Source organism: Scardinius erythrophthalmus, assembly GCF_964197995.2.
Source record: "Scardinius erythrophthalmus genome assembly, chromosome: 11".
Classification (NCBI taxonomy): domain Eukaryota; kingdom Metazoa; phylum Chordata; class Actinopteri; order Cypriniformes; family Leuciscidae; genus Scardinius; species Scardinius erythrophthalmus.
The window spans coordinates 42,516,330-42,540,733 of record NC_138231.1 but is presented as its reverse complement, the minus strand read 5'-3'; the positions used below and the strand labels follow the sequence as shown (position 1 = coordinate 42,540,733).

General features: G+C 39.8%; 1 protein-coding gene across 1 annotated transcript; it reads right to left on the bottom strand.

The window, feature by feature from the left end:
* Window positions 1–2,172: 2,172 nt before the first annotated feature.
* On the bottom strand, window positions 2,173–15,958 carry lrp11 (low density lipoprotein receptor-related protein 11). Its single transcript, XM_081378660.1, has 9 exons — window positions 15,157–15,958; window positions 11,983–12,140; window positions 8,053–8,194; window positions 7,182–7,307; window positions 6,933–7,079; window positions 5,911–6,081; window positions 5,158–5,214; window positions 4,408–4,509; window positions 2,173–4,307 (listed from the first exon to the last, which is right to left on the bottom strand). Exons 1-9 carry the CDS (start codon window positions 15,773–15,775, stop codon window positions 4,153–4,155), a joined length of 1,677 nt encoding a protein of 558 aa, XP_081234786.1. The 5' UTR covers window positions 15,776–15,958; the 3' UTR covers window positions 2,173–4,152.
* Window positions 15,959–24,404: the final 8,446 nt, after the last annotated feature.

The window sequence follows — 24,404 nt, the reverse complement described above, 5'->3', positions numbered from 1 at the left end:
TTCACTCTCTCGTCTCTTCTTTCACACAATCTTAGCGATGATACCTTCTAGTGTTGATAATGCTACTTCATCTGACCCATTGTGATTCAGTTTTCATGGCTTCACATGTTCCTTCAGGGTGTGTTGAACCTGAACAGTTGGGATCCAGCAATAAAATCCCATTTGTTTTCTCCAAAGAGAAGTAGACTTTTAATTATATAAAGTTTCAAGAACATTTTGTCTCATGTCCATATATTTACAATGGCCAAACAATATGTTTCACTCATTTAAAGTGCTTATTCATTTCTCAACGATTACACTGGACAGAGACCTGATCCTTGGACACTTCTCAGTATTCTTTGACATCCTCATCTCTGTTATGATTATTCAACAGACCCACTCATCACCAGAACTATTTTATTCATTCTTTTTTGGACATGAGATGCCACAAAATGCTTCTCTGCTCATTTGTTTTCACTTCTCAGTATGCCTTGAGTATTTCAGATCGCTGCCACTATCGTATCTGTGAAGAGCAGGTCAAACAAGCACAAATGACATGTCACATGACCTTATGTAGCCCCGCCCCTTTTCATCGCTGCCCTCGTTGTATTTTGACTTCCGGTCTGTATTTTCACAGCGATCTTGCGTATTTATGAATGAACGGCTCGTTTTAAAATCTTCCACGTCTACTACATTTGTTTAATCATCTGCTTTAAACATTACAATCCTCATCATAACTTTCGTTAACTTTACATTAAGTAAATCTACTTCAAAAGCTAATTACTCCTGGACAGCAGCGCCATAGAAATGCATAGAAATATACAGAGCGACCGCAAAAACGGAAGTTCAAAGACAATATTCTAAGATGGCGGCGCCCTCGTTTCTCTGGCGCATATGGTCTAATATATGTAATATAATTGGGCATAGCAAATAACACGTTAAGGAACTGTTATGAGAAGAGAAAGCAATCCCTCTATATTTCTGTTAGCTTCAAATGCTGGCTGTACAATCAGACTGTTGGTGTGAATTTTCTTGGTAGAAGCTAGTCAGATCACATGCCAATTGATGCTTATCTTCAAAAAAACCTTGGTTGTTGTTTGTGGTTTACACGGTTGGGTTTGTCCATATTTGACCCAAAAATGGGTTGAAACAACCAAGCATTTTTAGAGTGCATGAATAAACATGATAAACATTCTAAACAAGGATGTTGTTAATTAATACAGTATTAAGATATCAAGCACATTTATTAAAAAAAAAATAATTTTGTATGATAAGCAATTTTGTTAATGTGTTGCATCGCCCTTTCCTGTAGAATTAGACGCATAACTTACACCAAGACTTTTTTGTTGTAATGCACAAATGGCTCCACTGTCTCTACACAGTAAATGTAGTTTTTTATGACAGAGAATAACACAGTCTAGCCCCACTTATAGGCATATTTACTTGTAATCCACGAATCCTAAACTAAACCAACTCTATTAAAACAAATTTTTAACTTTTCAAATTTATGCAGATTAACTTTTTATTAAGGGCATGTCTATAGCAGCACATAGAACCAAACAAAGAAAAGTTATGAAATTTGGCACACAAATTCAAAACAGTTTAAACATTTACCATAGCATCTTTCTAAAACCCTCTAGCGCCTCCAACGGCTCAAACTTATTTATGCTAATGACGTTTGTACAATAAGGCCTAGAAACTAAATTTGAATGCATGCCATGGTTTCATTTGTAAAAATCAACTTTTTTCACACTTGTCCTTGACAATTCATCAGCTCTTCACCGAATTTAGTTAGATGACGCCAACTCTGAATCAGCACCACTGCAAAATGTTCTATTTATTGTAATCATTATAATCACAACTTGTATTAATCACTTTAATCAGATCATTGTTTCTGTCTAAATGAATACATGATATTAGCTAATGATTTATATTATCTTAGAACTGTCCATGTTTGACAGATGACTTTGACGGTCACCTCTGATAACAGATCACTCTAAATTGTAAAGTAGACACTTGCATTTTCAGTAAAGCTGCTTTGAAAAACGATATATATATTGTGAAAAGTGCTATACAAAAACATGTGAATTGAATTGAATCATTGTAAGACAACGCTGGCAAACTTTGGTTTTTCGCACACATTTATGTATGCACAATTAAGCATGCATGTGACAAAATCCAAAAATCCAAAATATGGAGACTCATATATTGGTCCACATTTTAATTGATTTTTTACAATGTATTTCTCCAAGATTATTCAAATATAATGTGACATTTTTTACAATCATATATAGTTTCAAAACATTTTAGCACAATTACACTAATTATACAGACTAGTATTTAATATCACAGTTAGCCATAAAACCACACTGAAATCTTTCAAGTCCTAACCAGATATTCTCTGATATAAGGCCATATTTCTTAATCCAAGGAATTCTTGTTATGGTCTGTTTTTAATTGTAAAGTTGCAATCTAGAACTTTTAAGATGGCACCAATACTTCTAATAATTAAGCCTGTATTCCCTGGCCTGGACGGAGATTCATAAAAAACACAATGTCAAGCACAAGTTCATGTAAGGATACAGAAACATACTGGTTTAAATGTTTATCCTACTAAGGCTGAGCACATTTTCAGACATTCTCCCGAATTAAATGTTCAGTGATACTGCAAGACTCATTTAAGGTCATACAGAAGCATCAGGCTTGTGGTATATCATGCTGCATTAAAAAAATATTCATTCACATGATTGATATTTTATTTTCAAATTTTCAAGGTACCATGATTTGAGACTGACTTAACCTACTTTGGCATACTATATAGGAGAGATAGTTGTGTCATTTTGCACTACCAACAGCAAGAATGCTTCTGATCTTCAATCAATAGATCAGTGGAAGTCAACCCTGCTTTCGGAGAACTACCTGGCCCTGCTCCAGCACACCTGGTCATGTGATCCAGCACACCTGGTCATGAGCTTCAGGTGTGTTTCATCGGCATCTCTAGCTTCTGCACCAGCCGTTCGTAAGGTCCTGCTTAAACTAGAACGTAAAGTCCACACTCGGGTCATGGGAATTACTAGCTGGTTTGCAACTAATAACATTCTGAAACTGTGTTTGAATTTAATAAGGAGCCACAAATAAATAATATTACAAAAACAAAAACAAAAAAATGTATTACATTTATTATGATTGATTAAATTTGTCATTTATAACATGGCACACATAGGCGTTCAAGACAAGTCATTTATTCACGTAATTTTCTCTTTTAAAATCTAAACGAGTGTAAATGTCAACATCATTTATGTCTCAAGGATTGAAGTCTGATTTTGATGCAGTTTGATATATACTGAGATATGCTGCGTTACTCCTTGTCGGAGGCTGGTAGAAATATTTTGTTTATACGCAGAGTCAACTAAGCTTAATGGTGCAAAAATATTTAGTTGTGCGCAAGATGTGATTTGGGCTTCACACTGCGAGCCTCAGTGCTCACGTCCGATTCACTGCTCAGATCTGATTTTTTTTTTTTTTTGTAATGCACTGTTGTTTTAGATGTGGCCAATGTCAATATATTGAAGCCAGCGGATTTATGCGCAGGCGATGTAAAAAACAAAGACGAGGATGTGAAAAAGAGAGCAGAGATTTTAAACATTTATGGTACGAGCCCTCATGTTTTGCTAGTATACAGAGCCGTCACTGTAATACTTATGAGCTCTGATACATCACTGTCCTTCACTGACTACCTTTAACAACTGTCTTGATAACTTCGGGTGTGTAAAATCTCCCATGAGCACAGAACTGAGACAAATGTTGATCTAGAGTGACATGAAAGTCACATTAATTCTGATGTGACTGTTCAGACTGTGATCGCATTACAAAACATCTGACCTGTGTCGGATTTAGGACCAGATATGGAAGTGGCACAAACCAGAATTAAAAAGATCAGATTCCATGTGGTTTGTGCCGTTCACACTGTCATGAGAAAACTCAGATTTGGGCCACATTTGCCTGCAGTCTGAACGTAGACTAGGCTGTCACTGTAGCTTACGCACAGCTGGTGCATCATGAGCAGGGCTGGCTACTCCTGACTCTTTTGACAACTAAAGTATCCTCTACCACACACACTCATGCACAAACAGTGCATCAGACTGGAGGGTTGATTGACAGGTGGCTGTTCTGCTACAGATACATGCCATTGATGAGGTAATCGGACTCTTCTGTGGTGAGAGGCAAAGCTTTCTTCAGTCTGCGACGCACAAGCCAGAGCCTGACGCCCGCCATCAGCAAGAGCAGAGCGCTGATGATCAGACCCAGAGCCAGCGGGAGGATTGCACCTACACACACACACACTTCAAATGTTTGAGGAAATACACACACACACAGAAGTATAAGTGACGTATGTGTGTGTTTGGGGACTCGTGAAGTAAGACGCACCTGATTCAGGGGGTGGGTGTCCTTCCAGCACACGGTATATTTTAGACGCTGGCTCTAAGAGAGGATCCTGCAGTTTCTCCTCATGGGCCGAGGCTATGGGAGCTGCACACAGAAGAGCAGTTGTTTCTATCATTACGAGCTGCAGCCATTTAATCTGATCAAAAGCAAAGTTAACACAAGGACATTACAGAGTCTGACTACTATGAAAGCTTGTTTCCGCCACAGAATAAAACTTTTGACAAGAAAATTGCGACTTTTTTTCTCACAATTGCGAGTTTACATCTTGCAATTCTGACTTTATATCTCACAATTGCGTGTTATAAAGATGTAAACGCACAATTGTGAGAAAAACAGTCACAAATTGTGTTAGAAAGTCAGAATTGCGAGATGTAAATGCGCAGTTGTGAGAAAAACAGTCACAAATTGTGTTAGAAAGTCAGAATTTCGTGATATAAAGTCGCGATTGCGTGTTATAATAGCTTTTTTATTTATTATTTTTTATTCTTATTTTAAAACAAGCTTCCATAGACTACCCTAACTAAAGTCACACAAAAAACAATAATGGGGCATGAGACACTAACACGCATTGTTGATGTTAACAGTACATGCTGTTCGTGAAAGCACACTTTGATTTTCACTTTAAGGGGAAACTATATTCTTCTTTGAAATCAATGAAACCACGGAGTGAACGTGCATTAGATTTACAATGTTTAAATCATTAGAAACAAGACCTGATGTTGTTGTACATACATGTGTATATTGTCCTGCTGGGTAATGGAGTTGCAGTGGCCTGATGTTTTGTTACTGCTGAAAGATGGCAAATAATCATTTTTAGAGTCACAGCATTCTCAATTAAATAAATTTTATTTTATAAATTGAATCAGCTAATCAGAGAATAGTGATGGGTGATTTCAAAACTCTGCTTCATGAAGCTTCGAAACCTTTGTGAATCTTTTGTTTCGAATCAGTGGTTCAGAGCGCATATCAAACTGCCAAAGTCACGTGATTTCAGTAAACAAGGCTTCGTTACGTCATAACGTTTCGAAATGCCAATGGTTCACCGCTGGTGGGCGATGATCTCTGTGAACCCATGAATCATGAGGAGTCACTGAGATTGGCGAACCATTGAACAAGTGTCAGTGGGTTTTACCTGATCTCTGATCATATACATTTGTAGATGTTTTAGTTAGACTTAAGTACTATTAAAATGAATAATAGTAGTTAATAGCCTCTTATAGGCCTGTTTAGCTGAGCCAAAAACTGATTAAAGAACACTTGATTTTTAATCTTATTAGATGATTATTGCAAGTAAAGATTTTACTTTCAAGGAAGCGTTTGTAAAAGGTTGTTTTATGCATGTTTGGCCTGAGTTTCTGTTGCATTTCCACTGCTCTGACCAGCAGAGGTCACAGTGAATCGTTTTACGAAGCAAACGGTTCAATTGATTCAAAACTTTAAAAAGCTTTGTTTCTCCCATCACTATCAAAGGTGGTCGAGTCTCACATGGTTTCTGAATGCACTCATTCACACAATCCGACTTCTGGAGGAAGTTGTTGTGGTTTCCTTTGCAGCCGCCGTACTGGAAGTGCTGGCAGTCTCCCGTTTCAGGATCATAATACCAGCGTGGGAAAACCCCTTTACACGGGCCGGCCACTGGGGGCGCTGCACAGGGATCTGACACACACACACACACTTTTGCTCTCTACACACTATCAAGGGTATAGACATAGGCCGCATTTACACTGCAGGTCTTGATGCCCAATTCCGATTTGTTGACTATATCTGATTGTTTTGATGACCAGCGTACATCTTCTTTTAAAAGTGATTCAAAACCGATATCTGCATTTTTACTACACACTTAGGGTTGACGTACTGTCCGGGAAAAGCTTAGGCCAAAAATGAACTAAAAATGGCGCAAATTGCAATGGACGCAGATGAAATTATATTACAAGCTTTTGCTTTCCGCACCATCTTTTAACATTTGTCTCTTAAGCCGGAGAAAAAAAAGAGGAGAGCCCTTGTTGCAGCTTTGGCATTGAAAAGAGTCATGTGATCACGGTTGGTGTCCACCCGAGTTGATATATCCGATTCATATCAGATTTATTTCCACATGTGAATGAGGTCTGAAACCGATCTGAGAATATCGGAATCCATGTGCTTGTTTCCTGCTTCCACATTCGTGGGTCATATCTGATCTGTGCCACAAAAAAATTAAAAATTCTGAATTGGGTCACTTGTACCATGTAATGTAAATATGGCCATAGACAGGCTTTGTTAATGAAAGCTGTTGGAAGAGAATGGAAGGAAAGGATGAATTCTGAACTCATCATGTGTTTGAGCAGTCAGAGTGATTTGTCTTCAGTAATGTCTTGCTTATTTAAAGGCATTTAAACATTCTTCAAGACATTTAGAGTGAGTAACTAAATAATGATGAAATTTTCACTTTTTATGAGCTATTCCTTTGAATGTGTGTGTGCGCGTGTGTGTGTGTGTGTGTGCTTTGAATGATGTATCTTGAGCTTTACCTTGGTTGATGAAGCCATAATGTTGGTGTTGTTCAGGTTTAGGGCTGTCAGTGAGCTGTATCTCTGATGGCGTCTGGGCTCCTGCTTTAGGTTTTTCTATATCTAGCCCGTGTTTAGAGGAGGGGTTGGACTTGTGACCAGTATCAACTATAAAACAGACCAAACACTTTTATACATCTTAAAATAATTGGGGTACTGAAAAGGCTTTTGAGAAGATGGCCAGAGAAAGGCTTGGTGGTCTAGGCTTACAGTTTTGGCAGAAATCTTCATCTGATCGGTCAGGGCAGTGTTGCTTTCCATCGCAGGCATAACCGATGTCAATACAGCAGCCATCATCACACATGAACTGATAGCGAGAACAGTGACCTGTACACACTTCAGAGAAACACACACATCTGTGTCACGTCCATACAGATTCATGTTTACAGTTAATTAACCCCAACCGGGCAATTACAAGGGTCTCCACATAACAGACATCAGAACAATACTTTAAGAAACCAAGACAATAAAAACACATGTACAGCAGTAAGAAAACAGTGTTAAAGGTCATATATTATGATTAAACAAATATTGTTTTACAAATAATAATAATAATCGAAAAGCGGAGCAATTGACTAGTTGATTAGTGATTCAACTAACGAGATTACCTAGATTATTTCCCTCTTACTAGTGTTTCTATTTCTTGCGATAGTACTGTATTTTTAAGGGGGTGAATTTAGAAAAGCAACTTCCCAAAATCTCTGTTTATATACATGTACACATATATATATATATATACACACACACACATATATATATATATATATATATATATATTACACAATACACATTGTTTCAAACCATTGTTTCATTAAATTTGGGACCAATTTGGACCGAATTTGGGACCAAAAATGATGTTGACCTAAATTGGTATTATCTAATTGTGTAGTTAAACAGCTGACAGCTATTCAACCTTATTCATCTGTGAGACAGTCTAACAGAAGGATGGCCAAAACCAGTGAAATATCAACTGATTTGATAACTTGAGGTTTTGTCATATTTTATTACCATGTGATAATGTGAGAAATGTTGAAGGTGTCTGAATAAATGTTGTTTTGACTGTAAAGCAGTAATGTCTGACCTTCAGCGTTTGGCGCAGGGGCGAGCACACTGACCGACACGTTGTCAGAGCTCTTCTGTCCTGCTGTGTCGGTTACGGTGATCTCAAAGGTGTAAATCCCTTCTCTGAGTCCGATCAGCTTCAGCAGGCCTGGGTGAGTCACCTGCATAGATCAGATGACAAGACCAGTAAACACTCAGACGACACAAAACCAGTAAACACTCAGACGACATGAGACCAGTAAACACTCAGACGACAAGACCAGTAAACACTCAGACGACAAGACCAGTAAATACTCAGACCAGTAAACACTCAGATGACAAGACCAGTAAACACTCAGACGACAAGACCAGTAAACACTCAGACCAGTAAACTCTCAGATGACAAGACCAGTAAACACTCAGACCAGTAAACTCTCAGATGACAAGATCAGTAAACACTCAGACGACAAGACCACTAAACACTCAGACCAGTAAACACTCAGACGACATAAGACCAGTTAACACTCAGACGACATAAGACCAGTAAACACTCAGACGACAAGACCAGTAAACACTGAGACGACATAAGACCAGTAAACACTCAGACGATATAAGACCAGTAAACACTCAGACCAGTAAACACTCAAGACGACAAGACCAGTAAACACTCAGACGACAAGACCAGTAAACACTCAGACGACAAGACCAGTAAACACTCAGACGATATAAGACCAGTAAACACTCAGACCAGTAAACACTCAAGACGACAAGACCAGTAAACACTCAGACGACAAGACCAGTAAACACTCAGACGACAAGACCAGTAAACACTCAGACGACAAGACCAGTAAACACTCAGACGACATAAGACCAGTAAACACTCAGACCAGTAAACACTCAGACGACATAAGACCAGTAAACACTCAGACCAGTAAACACTCAGATGACATAAGACCAGTAAACACTCAGACGACATAAGACCAGTAAACACTCAGACGACAAGACCAGTAAACACTCAGACGACATAAGACCAGTAAACACTCAGACGACATAAGACCAGTAAACACTCAGACCAGTAAACACTCAGACGACATAAGACCAGTAAACACTCAGACCAGTAAACACTCAGACGACATAAGACCAGTAAACACTCAGACCAGTAAACACTCAGACGACATAAGACCAGTAAACACTCAGACCAGTAAACACTCAGACGACATAAGACCAGTAAACACTCAGACGATATAAGACCAGTAAACACTCAGACCAGTAAACACTCAAGACGACAAGACCAGTAAACACTCAGACGACAAGACCAGTAAACACTCAGACGACAAGACCAGTAAACACTCAGACGATATAAGACCAGTAAACACTCAGACCAGTAAACACTCAAGACGACAAGACCAGTAAACACTCAGACGACAAGACCAGTAAACACTCAGACGACAAGACCAGTAAACACTCAGACGACAAGACCAGTAAACACTCAGACGACATAAGACCAGTAAACACTCAGACCAGTAAACACTCAGATGACATAAGACCAGTAAACACTCAGACGACATAAGACCAGTAAACACTCAGACGACAAGACCAGTAAACACTCAGACGACATAAGACCAGTAAACACTCAGACGACATAAGACCAGTAAACACTCAGACCAGTAAACACTCAGACGACATAAGACCAGTAAACACTCAGACCAGTAAACACTCAGACGACATAAGACCAGTAAACACTCAGACCAGTAAACACTCAGACGACATAAGACCAGTAAACACTCAGACCAGTAAACACTCAGACGACATAAGACCAGTAAACACTCAGACCAGTAAACACTCAGACCAGTAAACACTCAGACGACAGCTTATATATATATTTATACGCTTATAAAACATGATCTTATTGTTACTGAAAATCCCGAATGAGTTTTATTGGTCGTTAAAAAAATAATGTTATTTCATTTCTCGCAGCTAAAAATTCATGCGTGAATCGTGTAGAATGCAGACCGTTTGTGAAATGTTCTTTTGTTTTCTGTGGGCAGTGACCGAAACATGATCTTCCCCATCCACTCTGCCTAGGCTTGTCAGCAGTCTCTCACAGAAGACAGATCACAGATATTTTTCACTAGAATGAACAAGACTGGAGAAGAATGCTACATACGGCATTAACATTGAGGTCACGGTGTTACTCAGATCTACATTTAGCAGTCTCTGCGGAGAGCATTACAATGTGACTGACACAAACATAAAACAAATAAATGTAACCGCTTGTGGATAGCAATCGATGGCGTACGAGTCAACACAAGCACTTTGTGTTTAAGTTAAGTTAAGTTTAGCCACAGGATGCTGTTATTGCTTAAAAGGCATTCAAACTAAAAGCAGTTTGCAGCGATAACGCAACTGGAAGTCAGATTTGGCCGTTTTAAGCAACACAAGGAACAAAGTTGATCTGAGTCAAACTACTGCAAATGAGTAGTGATACAATATGCGGTGACTATAAGGGCCCTATTTTACCGATCTAAGCGCATGGTCTAAAGCACAGGGCGCAAGTGCACTTAGGGCGCGTCCAAATCCACTTTTGCTAGTTTGCTCCCGGCGCATCATGGTCTAAAAGAGTTGTCCCTATTCTCTTAATGAGTAATGGGTGTGTTTTGGGCGTAACGTGCAAAAAGCCAGTTGTGCTCGCGCCATTGCGGATTCGCTATTTACATGCCGGAATTTCCAAGCGGAAAAACTGAAATATATTCCACCATATCTTTATGTACACAATAATAATCTTTTACATTGTAATAATCCTTTCATTTTTAATATTTTGCATGTTTGTGTGCTGCTGCGCGTCCCTGTGTGTGTAATAAGCAGAGTGTACGTGTGTTGTGGACCCATTTATAGGCGCATATTACTAATGCGCTCTTTAAATAACAAAAATAAATACTGCGCCATTGACTTTAGACCAGGTATCAGTCGGTCACTGTCTAAGTCTATTTCAGTTCCTCAAAACAGCAACGCGCCAACAATGCGCCAGAACACACCTCATTCTCAGACCAGCAGCCCATGGGCCACAGATGGCGCCAATAAATTTGCTATTTAAACAATGTGGCGCAGGACGTGAAAATGAAAACTGCGTCGGGCTGAAACTAGCAAAAGACACTTGTGTCGCGCCTGGCGCTGCATTGCCCCGGGTCTATGATAGGGCCCTTCAAATGAGAGTGCCATATGATATTACCACTAATTGAATTGCCATCTAGCTGGAAAACCAAACATTAGTACAAACCAAGCGTGCCGCACAAGCTCTCAAAAGTGAAGCCAAAGCGTCTCGATCGCCCCCCGGTGGCTGGTCCTAGTATAGGTCATAAGCCCCGCCTCCCCGTGTTATTCAACGGGACTTGAGACTAACTAAACAATTAAATTACACTTCAAATATCTTTTTTCCAAAGGTGGTTTCTGTCATTTACTGTAGTTTTTAATCACGCTGATGTAAATTCAAGTGTTTGTTTTTAAAATAAGTTGTTTTTTAGTTAGTTACGTGATGCATGATTGACAGGTTCTCTGAGCGAAGTAGTCACTGAAGCACCAACAGACTTTTTTTCAGGATCTTCGGAGGACTGAGGAGATTGGAGCTTTAAATTTAATATCTAAATTTCTATAATTAATTATTTCACACCGAGGGTGAGGGCGGGGCCTTGATTTCGCGGCTTTACTCCTGCTCACGACTGCGCAGGTCTGGTCCCGAGATCGCTACTGCGCAGACTCAAACCCCAAGATGTCAGCGCCATATCGGGACACTGGCGGCTTCAGTTCTCACCAATGGAAGAGAGCAAAGGGGCGTCGTCCATATATTTTTAAAGTCTATGGTACAAACCAATAGTACAGCGAGGGTTTTCACAAACGTTGCTAAGTCCGACTGGTCAGGATGTTCACACAGAGCAATGTTGAGTGTTAAACTTTGAGAGATGACTGACTTTACCTTCATTTTAACGGAGGGGTCTCCTTTCACAAGAGCCCAGTCATAATGTAAGATGTCATGATCATCGGTGCTGTCTCTGCCGTCCAGCACCGCCCAGTCCGTCGGCAGCTGGACCACCAGATCCTGACCCGCATCACTGCGGGGCGGCTCGTCCAAACCTGTGGGACCCAAACCCGGGAAAATCACGTTTTTTGTGCCAACACTATTTAAAACTACAGCCTTTAAGTTCAGTGTACAATAGAGGGACACTGTACACAGATTTATGTTTTAATCTTAAAGGATTAGTTCACTTTAGAATTAAAATTTCCTGATAATTTACTCTCCCCCACGTCATCCAAGATGTTCATGTCTTTCTTAAGTCGAAAAGAAATGAAGGTTTTTGAGGAAAACATTCCAGGATTGTTCTCCATATAGTGACTTCAATGGGGTCCAACGGGTTGAAGGTCCAGATGTGAGTTTCAGTTCAGCTTCAAAGTCTCGACACGATCCCAGCCGAGGAATACGAGTCTTATCTAGACAAACCAGCGGACATTTTCTAAAACAATAAACATTTATATACTTTTTAACGTCCACGATTTCATGCATTACGTAATCAGGTTGAAAGGTCACACATGTTCCAGTTAAAAAAAACTCCATCTCATTTTCTCCTCCAACTTCAAAATCATCTGTTGTTTTTTACCTTTTATTTTATTTTATTTTTTGTTAATTGCGTTTTTGTCTTTGCACGTTGGCTTTGTAAACACTGGGTCGGTACTTCCGCCTACATCAGACTTGACCTTTCAACATGATTACATAATGTGTGTCGCATCGCAGAGCTAGTGCAAGACGAGCATTAGTGGTTAAAAAGTATATAAATGTTTTTTAGTTTTTTTAGAAAATGTTATTTATTACTTGGCTGAGATCGTGTTGAGCCTTTGAAGCTGCACTGAAACTGCAATTTGGACCCCATTGAAGTCCATTTTATGGAGAAAAATCCTGGAATGTTTTCCTCAAAAACCTTCATTTCTTTTCGACTTAAGAAAGACATGAACATCTTGGATGACGTGGGGGAGAGTAAATTATCAGGAAATTTTAATTCTAAAGTGAACTAATCCTTTAAGATTAAAACATAAATCTGTGTACAGTGTCCCTTTATTGTACACACACATTTCTTTTCGACTGAAGAAAGAAAGACATGAACATCTTGGATCCTGGATCCTGGAGAGTAAATTATCAGGAAATTTTTATTCTGAAGTGAACTAATCCTTTAAGTGAACTCTTGTACACAGGAAGAGTGGATGCAAAAAGTATTATATGGAACAATCAGAATGTGCTGCGTGGAAAAAAATATATCTTTATTAAGAATTGGGCTGACAAAGGTGTAATTTTTGTTTTGAATTTGTTAAAGAAGGGTGGCAGCTTTTATTCCCATACTGAATTTACTGACATTTTTGGAGTGGATTCCTCACCTAAAGTTTATGACTGGGTTATTAATTCTATTTCACCTAAACTTTTGCATAGGGTTAGGTCATACTGTAGTTACAGAGTATCAGTCAGTGAAATGCCCCAATTACACATTGGAGGATTGGAGCTTTCCGATGTCCAATGTAACAATTTCCCAATCTAACAATTTTTGGATTAGAAGATTCCTTATTAGGAAAATCACTGTCATCCCAAAGCTTTGTTCAAATGGAAATACAATTATCCTTCTCTTTCTACTATTAAGATATGGACTGGCATTAATTAGTTTCTGTTGCCAACAAATGGAAAGAGCTTCACTTTAAAATTCTACATAATTACTAGGGATGCACCGAATATTCGGCCACCGAAAATTTTCGGCCGAAAATGGCCCAAAAGTGCATTTTCGGTTTTCGGCCGAAAGACTTTTATCACCGAAACAATACGACCGAAATGTAGTGATGACGCAAACAGCAGATACCGCGACCTACGTGCTTGTTTGAACTTGCAACATATCTGCGGTGTGGACGTATTTCTATATATATGAGAGTGACCCACAGACAGCGATTTTCAAAACACAGACATCCCAAACAGACATCGTATTCGTATTGATAGCGGCTCCCTGATGCCCGCAAATTAGTTTCCCGGAATCGCGAGCGAGCATTTGTAGCGCGCGCGCGCGCGCGGTAGAGAGAGGGAGCGAGAGACCTTGCGTGTGTGTGCAGAGCAGCCGTCATTTCTCAGAGGTGTGTGTGTTTACCTTAGCTGTTTATGGTTTTTGCAGCTCACGTCCATGAGCATATAGCTGCAGATATTATTATGGGCTGTGGCAGTATTGACCTAAATGCACTTTGTTTTTATGAGAGAAATTTCATTTTTAAACCTTTCTGCAGGCCAGTATACTTTTACATTTACATACACATGAGTGGGGTCAAGTTAAACATTTAATTTTATACTTTGCAATGTGCTAAATAAATATTTGCATACAATTTTAATTGATTTATTCTTTGAAACTTTAATATTAATTTATGCAATTGCAATGCCTTGATTTTAGTAAAGTTAGTACACAGTCATAGCCATAAATGCGATGGTACTAATAATTGGCATAATTTCTTTCGGTGTTTCGGTTTTCGGTTTTCGGCCTTGGCTTCCTCTTTTTTCGGTTTTCGGTTTCGGCCAAGAATTTTCATTTCGGTGCATCCCTAATAATTACTATCCCTGTAACTCTCTTCTTTCTAAGTTTAAGTTAGACATCTCTTCACATGCACATTCTGTAACTCTAATCTTGAAGTTCTGGAAAGAAGTGCCTGGCTTATTTTTCTGTAGTAATGTATTAACTAACATTATTTGTTACAGTATCTATTAATGTTAGTTAATAAAAATACAGTTGTTTATCATTTATGTTCACAGTGGATTAACTAATGTTAACAAATACAACCTTTGATTTTAATAATGTATTAGTAAATGTTATAATTTAACTAAGATTAATAAATGCTGTATAAGTATTGTTCATTCTTAGTTCATGTTAACTAATGAACCTTAATGTAAAGTGTTACCATTATATCTTCAGTGTCACATGACATTTCAGAAAGCACATGCTGACTGCTAAAGAAACTTTGCTATTATAGGCTGATTATTTATTATCAATGCTGAAAACAGTTGTGCTGCCTCATATTTTTGTGGAAATCTCGTCTAATTGTTTTCCCTTATACATTCACTACAACCGGAGAAACCCACCCTCCATCAGGGACTCCTCCACCCCGATCCCATAAGCGGGTCTCCCCCCGGCTGCAGTGTCGGGACGGCCCGGGGCAGCAGAGGGGTCTCCCCCCGGGGGCTCGCGGGCTCTGCTGCTGTTGTCTGCCCGGCTGTAGGTGCTGAAGCCCGGCTGGAAGGAGAACGAGCACACGCTCCTGCCTCCGTAGGTGCAGTTGAACAGGTAACAGCGCAGACTGCCGTCCGGCTGCGTGAGCTCCTCCTGGATGATGGCGTCAGTGCAGTGCGGGAGCGCGCAGCACGCGTGCACGCAGTCCCTCCAGCTGAACACGCTCTGCGGCGCGGACAGGAACGCGCCGCCCTGCTCGATGGACGCGCTGGCGCGGATGATGCGCTCCTCCTGCGCCTGAAAGCCCGTGACACAGCGGTCCCCGTCCCCCTCGCCCCCTCTCGGGCCCGGCTCGTCCTGCTGGAGCTGCTTGCGGAACTCCTCCAGCAGTTCCTCCACGCCCGATATTTGGGATTTGAGCTCAGATGTTGGAGAGGAGGAGCGCGTCATCAGGACCGTCCTCGTCACGCAGAGAAGAAGAGAACAGATGAGCGCTCGCTGGACATGATGATGAAGCGCAGGATGAAGCATAGTTGCGCTGTAAACGCTCCTTTCCCACGGTGGAAACGATCGCACGCTTTCTCTCACATCATATTCGAGATTCAAAGTGTCAGTTTACGACGTAAGAATCGCCGTTTTGCGCATTTCATTAGAACAGCACGAAGCACCTGTCGTCTCCACTGGCGCTGAGCTGGAGTCAGCATCCGCGAATGCAGGGATGTGTTGCGATGCAGAGTCCCTGCAGGGGGCGCTCTGAGGCTCACACTGACGCTGCCTCACGTGATTTGTCTATTATTGACCATTTGTTTATTAACAATTAGGCTAATATACAACTGTCCAAAAAGTTGACATTAGTGGTATCCACATGAAATGTAGCCTACATTTGATGGAAGGCCTTAGACAGTTCATAGAGCCTTTGTAAATAACAAAACTGTCATCAATATATCTCTGAAACAAAATAATGTTTTCAAAAAAAGGATTATTATTGAAAACATACCTGCCCTCTAAAAAACCCAAATATAAATTTACATATAAATGTAAATATTATGGATAATATGAATTGAATGTCAAGTCAGCTTTATTTATGTAGCGCTTTTTACAATACAGATTGTTTCAAAGCAGCTTTACAGAGATAACATGAAAATAATGCAACAGTTGGTTTCTAGAAGAATATTGCGTCAATATTGCCAAGTTATTAATATGGAGAACAGTGATGTCCTCATCCAGCTCAGTTCAGTTCTCATATAATGGTGTCAGTGCAGGCAGATCAATATTATTGTTGAATATTTAGTGTCCCCAACTAAGCAAGCCACAAAGTTGTGCTTTGTTGTCGGAAATAACAGGAATCATGGAGGACACCAGGTTAATTCTTGCCCATTTATTAGGAAAATCTAAAGCCAAAATGATATAAGAGTCTCATTCACTGAAAACCATAAAAATTCACTATATCTAGGCTATAGTTATAGCTTGCTAACGATTCTGTAATTTCTGTCAAATACAGGTTATTTCTGCTGTGTGTAGGCTTACGCTTCAAATGATTATTCATAAATATTCATACTTTAACAACAAGACAAGGTGATGTAGCGGTTGTGGAAAAAACGAATGAAGATACGATACAGTCACAGCAATCCTTCTTGTCAAAATAACACTTGAGAAGGCGTTCATGTCCAATTTTTATCTTGGAAACTTGTATTTATGATGATTCCGAGAGCATGTGAAGGCAGCATTACAACACTTATCAGAAATCAGGACGCTTTTTTTCAAAGGGTTGTTTTTGCATTAAATCTATTGACCCTTTTCACATTTCCGGTTCCGACTTCTCAGAAGGGGAAGTCATCATAGTTGGGTAAACTTCTATAACTTCAACTACATTAAATATCTATATTTTTTGTGTTCCCATTTGCTCAAATAGCAAAATAAAAACTCCACAGTTGTGTTTTCACAGCTATCAAAAAGGGGGAAAACAACAAATAGAGACAGATTGATAACGGCAGTCGGGAGAGAGAAAGATGTCATTTTTACCGTCACTCCCATTGTCGCTGAATAAGAAACACCCTCACTGCAGCGTTTACTAATTTTTTGTGATTTGATGCAAAGGTTATATAATACAAAGTATAGTGTAATAGAGCCTACAATTTTTCAATGAAAATATAAAAAGCGATGCTGATGACTGTGACCGTGATGAACGCGTATAATCACGGTCTGTGAAAAGTCCATTAATAGTAAATAATCCTAAACACATGTAAAACCCTAACATTGTGTACGTTTACACACACACACACACACACACACACACACACACACACACACACACACACACACACACACACACACACACACACACACACACACACACACCTGAACAACAAGCAACCTTCTTCCAGGCCTTGTGAATTTTAATGGCATCCCTGATAAAAGATATGTAACAAACATGTTATCATTAGTCTATGTTAAATTAATTTTATTAACACACACATGTGTGTGTGTGTGTGTGTGTGTGTGTGTGTGTGTGTGTGTGTGTGTGTGTGTGTGTGTGTGTGTGTGTGTGTGTGTGTGTGTGTGTGTGTGTGTGATTGACAAAAGGAACGCAAAGTCCCGAATTTACATCGGAAAAGCGTTCAAAAGGTGGCGAGAAATCTGCCGGCAGAAGGGCTTCCAATCCGACATTCAGGTGGCACTGTTTTTGCTGGACAGGGTAAATCCAGTGTGTTTTTTCCAAATGGTAATGGCTGTTTCAGGAAGCACGGAAGGGAGGGGGAGGGGAGGGGATGAGGAGGAGGGAGGGTCGAGCTAGCCTCCGTTTTGTTTGACAATACTTCGAACGTCAACAAGAAGTGACATCACCCAACATCGCTTAGAGCACCTTTAACAGTTTTGAATGATGTATAACACTTATATGTAAGATCAAAATCAACAGAGTATTTGAGTCTCTTTTGCATTGATAAGAAAAAAAGCGAGCTAGTATCGCCGACGCGACCGCCGACCCCAGAGGGTCAAAGAACTTGTCTCTGGGGCAGTCATGATAAAGAGCACTGGAACCAGGTGGTTTTCTCAGGAAAGAGGCACATAGAGCACAATGTCTGAGACAGCCATGAGATCCATCATAACAGGAACCTCTGGGATCCATGGCATGAATCATATGGAGCAAATCATCAAGGATATCTTTGAGAAGAACCTCTTGGACTGAGCAGACAAGCACTTTTAAGTGGCCATGGCATAACAGGGAGCTTTAAGGCCAGGTAACCACTACATGAACCATCGTTAAGCTCTGGCACCAAGGCAGCTAAAACTGGGAGCACTGGCACCATAGCAGTTTAGACAGAAACCTGCAGAATGGCAGTGGCAAGAATTTCTGGGGCATCTGGAACCGGTCGGATATGACAGAGAGCTCTGAGATGTGGATGGCCATTACAGTTTGTTTGCGCTGGCCATGGCAGGAACCTCTGGTGAACAGTGCAGACGAGACAGGGCCGAAGCAGTCATGACAAGGTTCTGCAGACATTGATGGGACATTGAGGTAAAAATGTACATGTACAATAACTGTTATTTTTTTTTTATTTTTTTTTTTTAGATTTATTTACTTACTTATTAATTTGCGTATGTATCTTTCTTTTGTTCTGCCTATTGTGCTGAACCTTGTTATTGTGTAGAACCTTGTGGAACTCAGATGCTCAAATAAATAAAGATGATGATGATGATGATACATACACATTACCAAGTGCACAGTACCGCCAGACGCAATACTGCTGCTTCTAGCCACGGCGCCAGATGCAACCATGGCCTGTCTGCCCCGCAAGATGCTGAGGCTTAATAGCGGGATGGAGAGTCTTTCTGTCACCCTGAAAGATGCAAAGCTGAAAGAAGACAGATGAAATATCTGGAGTGGGAGCTCCTTTTATCCATGACTTACATGGGGACCTGAAACAAAATACAAAACATTAGACTAAATACTTTAACATGACTTTCCTCCCATTCAAAATGAACAACAAAAACAAATCTGTAAAAACGGGCTGATTTTAGGCTCAGTATGAAACCAGCTGTGGTGAAGGATCTTCCCCAGACCGAGGCTTAGGCTTCTGCTGCAAGACGCTATAGATTTAATGGCAGTGTTCTGTGCAGAAAGATTGAAGAGACATATGATTATGACCTGAAGCCTTTACATCTGCTCTACTCAGTCATGAGACCCTAAGTTGTAAGATCTGATCTGGAAGAACAATTGTATGATGATTGGACTTCTCACATTTTGACAATCTAGGCTCTGACCAGAGGTTTAGGTTGGTCTTGTGCAGATCATGGTCTCACACTCACAGCATCATGAAAAATATCACCACACCACTAGAGACCACGCCAATGCAGACTTCCCATGGCACTTGCCCATGATCCTGTACTCAGGAGGGTAGCACCACCCCATGGTGTCTGGATTGCAACTCATAAGTAAGTCTGCAATAACAAAGCATGTTTTCTCTTTCAGCTTTGAGGGATAATGCATACCATACAACATTCCTCATGAGGTTCCCACGCCCAGAGTCAATCAACTTGACCTGCAGGGTGTCTTTGCTCACAACAGAGTTCCCCAACTTTATTTAGCCATGAAACACATCACAACAACAGATGGGAGCTGTGCATGACGTGGCACACTAAACTCTGCCTCCGTGGCCTTCCAAGAAACTAACCAAGTTCTCACAGGGCGACGGCCACGCGAGGACCATCACATAGTTGTGCCGATGGTCCTGCCAGTACAGTAACTTGATAATACATGGTACGCTTGTTCCCTTGTTAGCCAGGATTGTGAAGGCGATCTCCAACGGTTGGGGCTTTGGATGAAAGCATTTTTAAGACGGTTTTTCTATTAAAAAAAAATAATTTGTATTCTGTGAATAATGTTAATTTGAGTTTCACATGAAAACAGTGACTGCACAGCAAAATCCCCAGAGTAAAATTAACTCTGTTCAGAGAACATTTGGTCCCTCTCTACAGAGAGTTAAAATAACTCTGAATCAGAGTTAAAGTTAATGAGATACTTAAGTGATTAATTAAGTGATGATTGGGCATTAATGATGAACATCTGCTGTTAACAAGTTCTCAGCAGAGGAGGATTCAACAACTCCATAAACAGCATTACCAGCTTCACTTATTACTAACCAGGGGTGCGTTTCCCGAAAGCATCGTTGGCCAACTATGGTCGCAAGTTCATCGCAATGTCCATTGAACTCTATTGGTAACGACGGAACTTGCGACCATAGTTGGCCAACGATGCTTTCGGGAAACGCACCCCAGACTGACTTCATTTCTGTCAGACATCTACAGAAGGTCTTATTAAGAATTAACAGAGGTTTAGATGTTGATGATTTATTGAAAATGTATGATCACAGTTATAGTGATGAGTGTTTCCTTCAGTTGGGCAGTTTGACTCTTCTTGCGAGTTTGTGGTTTTTGTAACAGCTTTTACCAAAACATGTAATTTGTTACAAAGAAAACCAAAAACAAAGATGATCAGGTGATATAGTGTTTAACAGCAGATAGTAAAAAAAATGCGTTTATATCACCACTGTCCAAAAGTGGTCATTTGATGTTAATAGATTATATTCACTAACAATACTCTCTTGCTAAAGATTGGACATTTTGAATTTTTATAATACATAATAGGGGATTTTTTTTTTTTTTTAAACAAAGACATCAATAATCAGCTTATGAATCTCAACAATGGTGACATGCTTCATGCAGCAATACATGCTGGGAGCCACAATAGTATAAAACTCATGGCTCCCAGGATGCATTGCGGCATGAAACATGTTACCATTGTTGAGATTCATAAGCTGATTCTTGATGTCTGTGTCTTAGAAAAAAAAAATCCCCTATTATGTATTTAAAAAAATTCAAAATGTCCAATTTGTGGCAAGAGAGTATTGTTAGTGAACATAATCTATTAACATCAAATGACCACTTTTGGACAGTGATGATATAAGCGCATCATTCTACTTTTTGTTGTTGAAAATTAGATCACCTGAACATCTTTGCATCTGGTATTCTTTGCAACAAATTACATGTTTTGGTAAAAGCTGTTACAAAAACCATAAACACTCAAAAATATAAGCTAGAGTCAAACTGCCCAACTAAAGGAAACATTCATCACGATAATGGTGATCATACATTTTCAATAAATCGTCAACATCTAAACCTCAATTCTCAATACGAACTTCTGTAAACGTATGACAGAAATAAAGTTAGTCTGGTTAGTAATAAGTGAAGCTGGTAATGCTGTTTATGGAGTTGTTTAATCCTCCTCTGCTGAGAACTTGTTAACAGCAGGTGTTCATCATTAATGCCCAATCATCACTTAATTGATCACTTAAGTATCTCATTAACTTTTACTCTGTTTCAGAGTTATTTTAACTCTCTGTAGAGAGGGACCAAATGTTCTCTGAACAGAGTTAATTTTACTCTGGGGATTTTGCTGTAAGAGAAAACAGAGAAACTTCTGTAAAAAGAAACTATGCTACTATTTTCTAGATTCTCTTTTTGAAATCATTTTATATTATATTGCCACAATGATAGAAAGAAATGTAGTCTAAGAAGCATTCATTAAGCCTTCACCCTGCATTACATGATTATGTCTGTTCCTTCAACAGTACAATCTAGCTGTGTGTGTGTGTCAGCCCCCTCCACAAAAGAAACTATGTGTGGAAGTTGATAACAAGGTGCAAGTTGATCCTTAAACTGAGAAGCCAGATCAAGCCCCCAGAGATTCACAACTGAACCAGCACATGTGGAATGACGGCCCTTGGGTGGCTCACTCCTGTTTGCCAGATCTGGGCCACAAGCAGGCCATAGCAATGCCACATGTCAGCCAAGAGCAAAGAAACAAACCAGAACTGGACCACAATGTCACAACGTCACAATGTTGCTATGTGGGAAGGGACCAACAATCGGAACCAATTTGCAAGAAAAAACTGAACGCGTCCGGGACAAACCGGATTCCACCATATCTTTATATACACAATATTAATCTTTTACATTGTAATCCTTATATTTTTAATATTTGGCATGTTTGTGTGCTGCTGGGAGTCCCTGTGTGTGTAATAAGCAGAGTGTACGTACATTGTGGACCCGTCTATAGGCGCACATTAATGCGCTCTTTAAATAACAAAACAAAAAATACTGCGCCATTTTAGACCAGGTTCCAGTTGGTCAATGTCTCAGTCTATTTCAGTTCCTCAAAACAGCAACGCGCCAACAATGCGCCAGAACACACTTCTCGTCCTCAGACCAGCAGCCCATGGGCCACAGATGGGCGACAATGCATTTGCTATTTAAACAACGTGGCGCAGGACGTGAAAATGAAAACTGCGTCGGGCTGAAACTAGCTAAAGACACTAGCCTGGCGCTGCATTGCACCGGGTCTATGATACCAGTTAGGTCTGGTCGAACGATGTATTAATTCAATTCAGATTGGATTATGTTGGTAATAGGGACTTACCTAAAGCTAAAATATGTTTCATGCCTCTAACAAGTGCTTTTAACCTTCTTTGTGATCTGAATGGTCTGTGGAAAACACTTGAGGTTTGACTTGTTCCACCGCCCAGAACGCAACTGAATGCTTTTTCAAAAGTACTTTTAAACAGGAAACGATGGAATATTTACGTACATATTTACAGCGGGATATTCGCACAGGATTAGTATTACCTGAGGTAATTTTTCCGGACATTTTTCCAGAAGGTAAAAGTCGCCGTAATGTTTACTGACATTGTCCGTAATGATTAATGAGATGGCACAGTGACTAAAATCCCTGAGAAGCTCTGGTAATAATTACTTTACCAAACCTCTCCATGTTAAACTAATCCAGTCCGAATAGGGCTTATGGATATCTCCCCTCTCCAGGCAACCTTGAAAGACCTGTGAGATAGGATTCAGTGTAGTTCTTGTGATGCCCAGTGATGAGGTGGACCAAAGGATCTGATGATTCAGTGTCAATGGATCCAGGAGAAGGAGACCTGATGATCTGGATTCAGCTTTCGCAATCCGGCTTCATTGAGGAATGGGATCTAGAGGACAGGTGTTAGGAGGACAGGAGAGGAGAAGTTTAGATACTTCTGCCTCAGTCAGGGAAGAGGAGGAGAGAAGATTTGGCTGTGTACAATGTTGAGTTGTTAGTAAAAATTAAGTTGAAAGAATGTTTCAGGATCATCATACTAACCTTAAACAAACGTTTAAACCAAAACTGAACATTTGGAAAAAGTTCAAAAATGTGTTAGCTGGGTATTCCCTTTCAGTAGGCCTACACTGTTTTCTTTATGATTTAAGTCCTAAACAAAAACCTTGTGAAAATCTTTCACTAGACCACTGGGCTCTTTTATTTATATGAGTGCCTTTTCTAAGATTTTTCTAATTTATTTTTATTAGGGCCTTTTGTATGAACCTCCTAAAAATCAATAAATCAATAACAAACTATACTTTAAGGCAGTTTTTCTTGTGCATTTCATTGGTGCGTGTTTCACTGGATTTGCCAGGTCATTTAAAATAATGTACCTAAAAGTTGATATTAGTGTTATTTTACACTTATTTTAGTTATTTTATGAAGTTGTCTGAAAACATTTTGTGCTTTATTAAAAAATACAAATCTGTTTTACTATGTTTATGGACAGTTTTAAACTGTTGAATAAGAAATATCCTAAGAATTTGAGAAAAACTTATCCCACATAGCAAATCCTTAAAATGTAGGCTACTATTCATCATCCGGTGGTGCAGTTTAACTTCTCCTTTTTGTTGGTTACAGTCCTGTTAGTATTTGGGCCTGAGGCTGGACATTTTTTATTGAAATCTCAACAGTAACCTTTCAAAATGAAACAACAAAAATGGAAAATAAAAAATAATAAAAAAATATCAGTCAGAAATGGCACCGTTTTCTGAGAATGAATGTACTACCATTACAATGAGGGCAGAGCCATAGATGAGCTGCTCTAGGACTGGAAACATTTTGGACATGAACAATGGCTAGGAGCTCAATTTATTACGTAACAAACTGTGTCCACAAAGGCAGCTGACGCACCTCTTGCGTTCATCATTCATCATTCCCACTGAAGGAAGGGTCTGTGGTCTCGTGCAGGCTCCTCTGGGGGCGGGGCTCTGGAAAGAGGGCGGGGCTCTGCCGAGAGGGCGTGTC

Excerpts from the sequence above, each read along its gene's own strand:
- lrp11 (XM_081378660.1), bottom strand. The coding sequence starts at position 15,775 with ATGCTTCATCCTGCGCTTCATCATCATGTCCAGCGAGCGCTCATCTGT. Across the intron at positions 7,308-8,052 it reads CCCTGCGCCAAACGCTGAAG|TGTGTACAGGTCACTGTTCT; the intron begins GTCAGACATTAC and ends GTTTCTCTGAAG. Across the intron at positions 6,082-6,932 it reads TTATGGCTTCATCAACCAAG|ATCCCTGTGCAGCGCCCCCA; the intron begins GTAAAGCTCAAG and ends TGTGTGTGTCAG.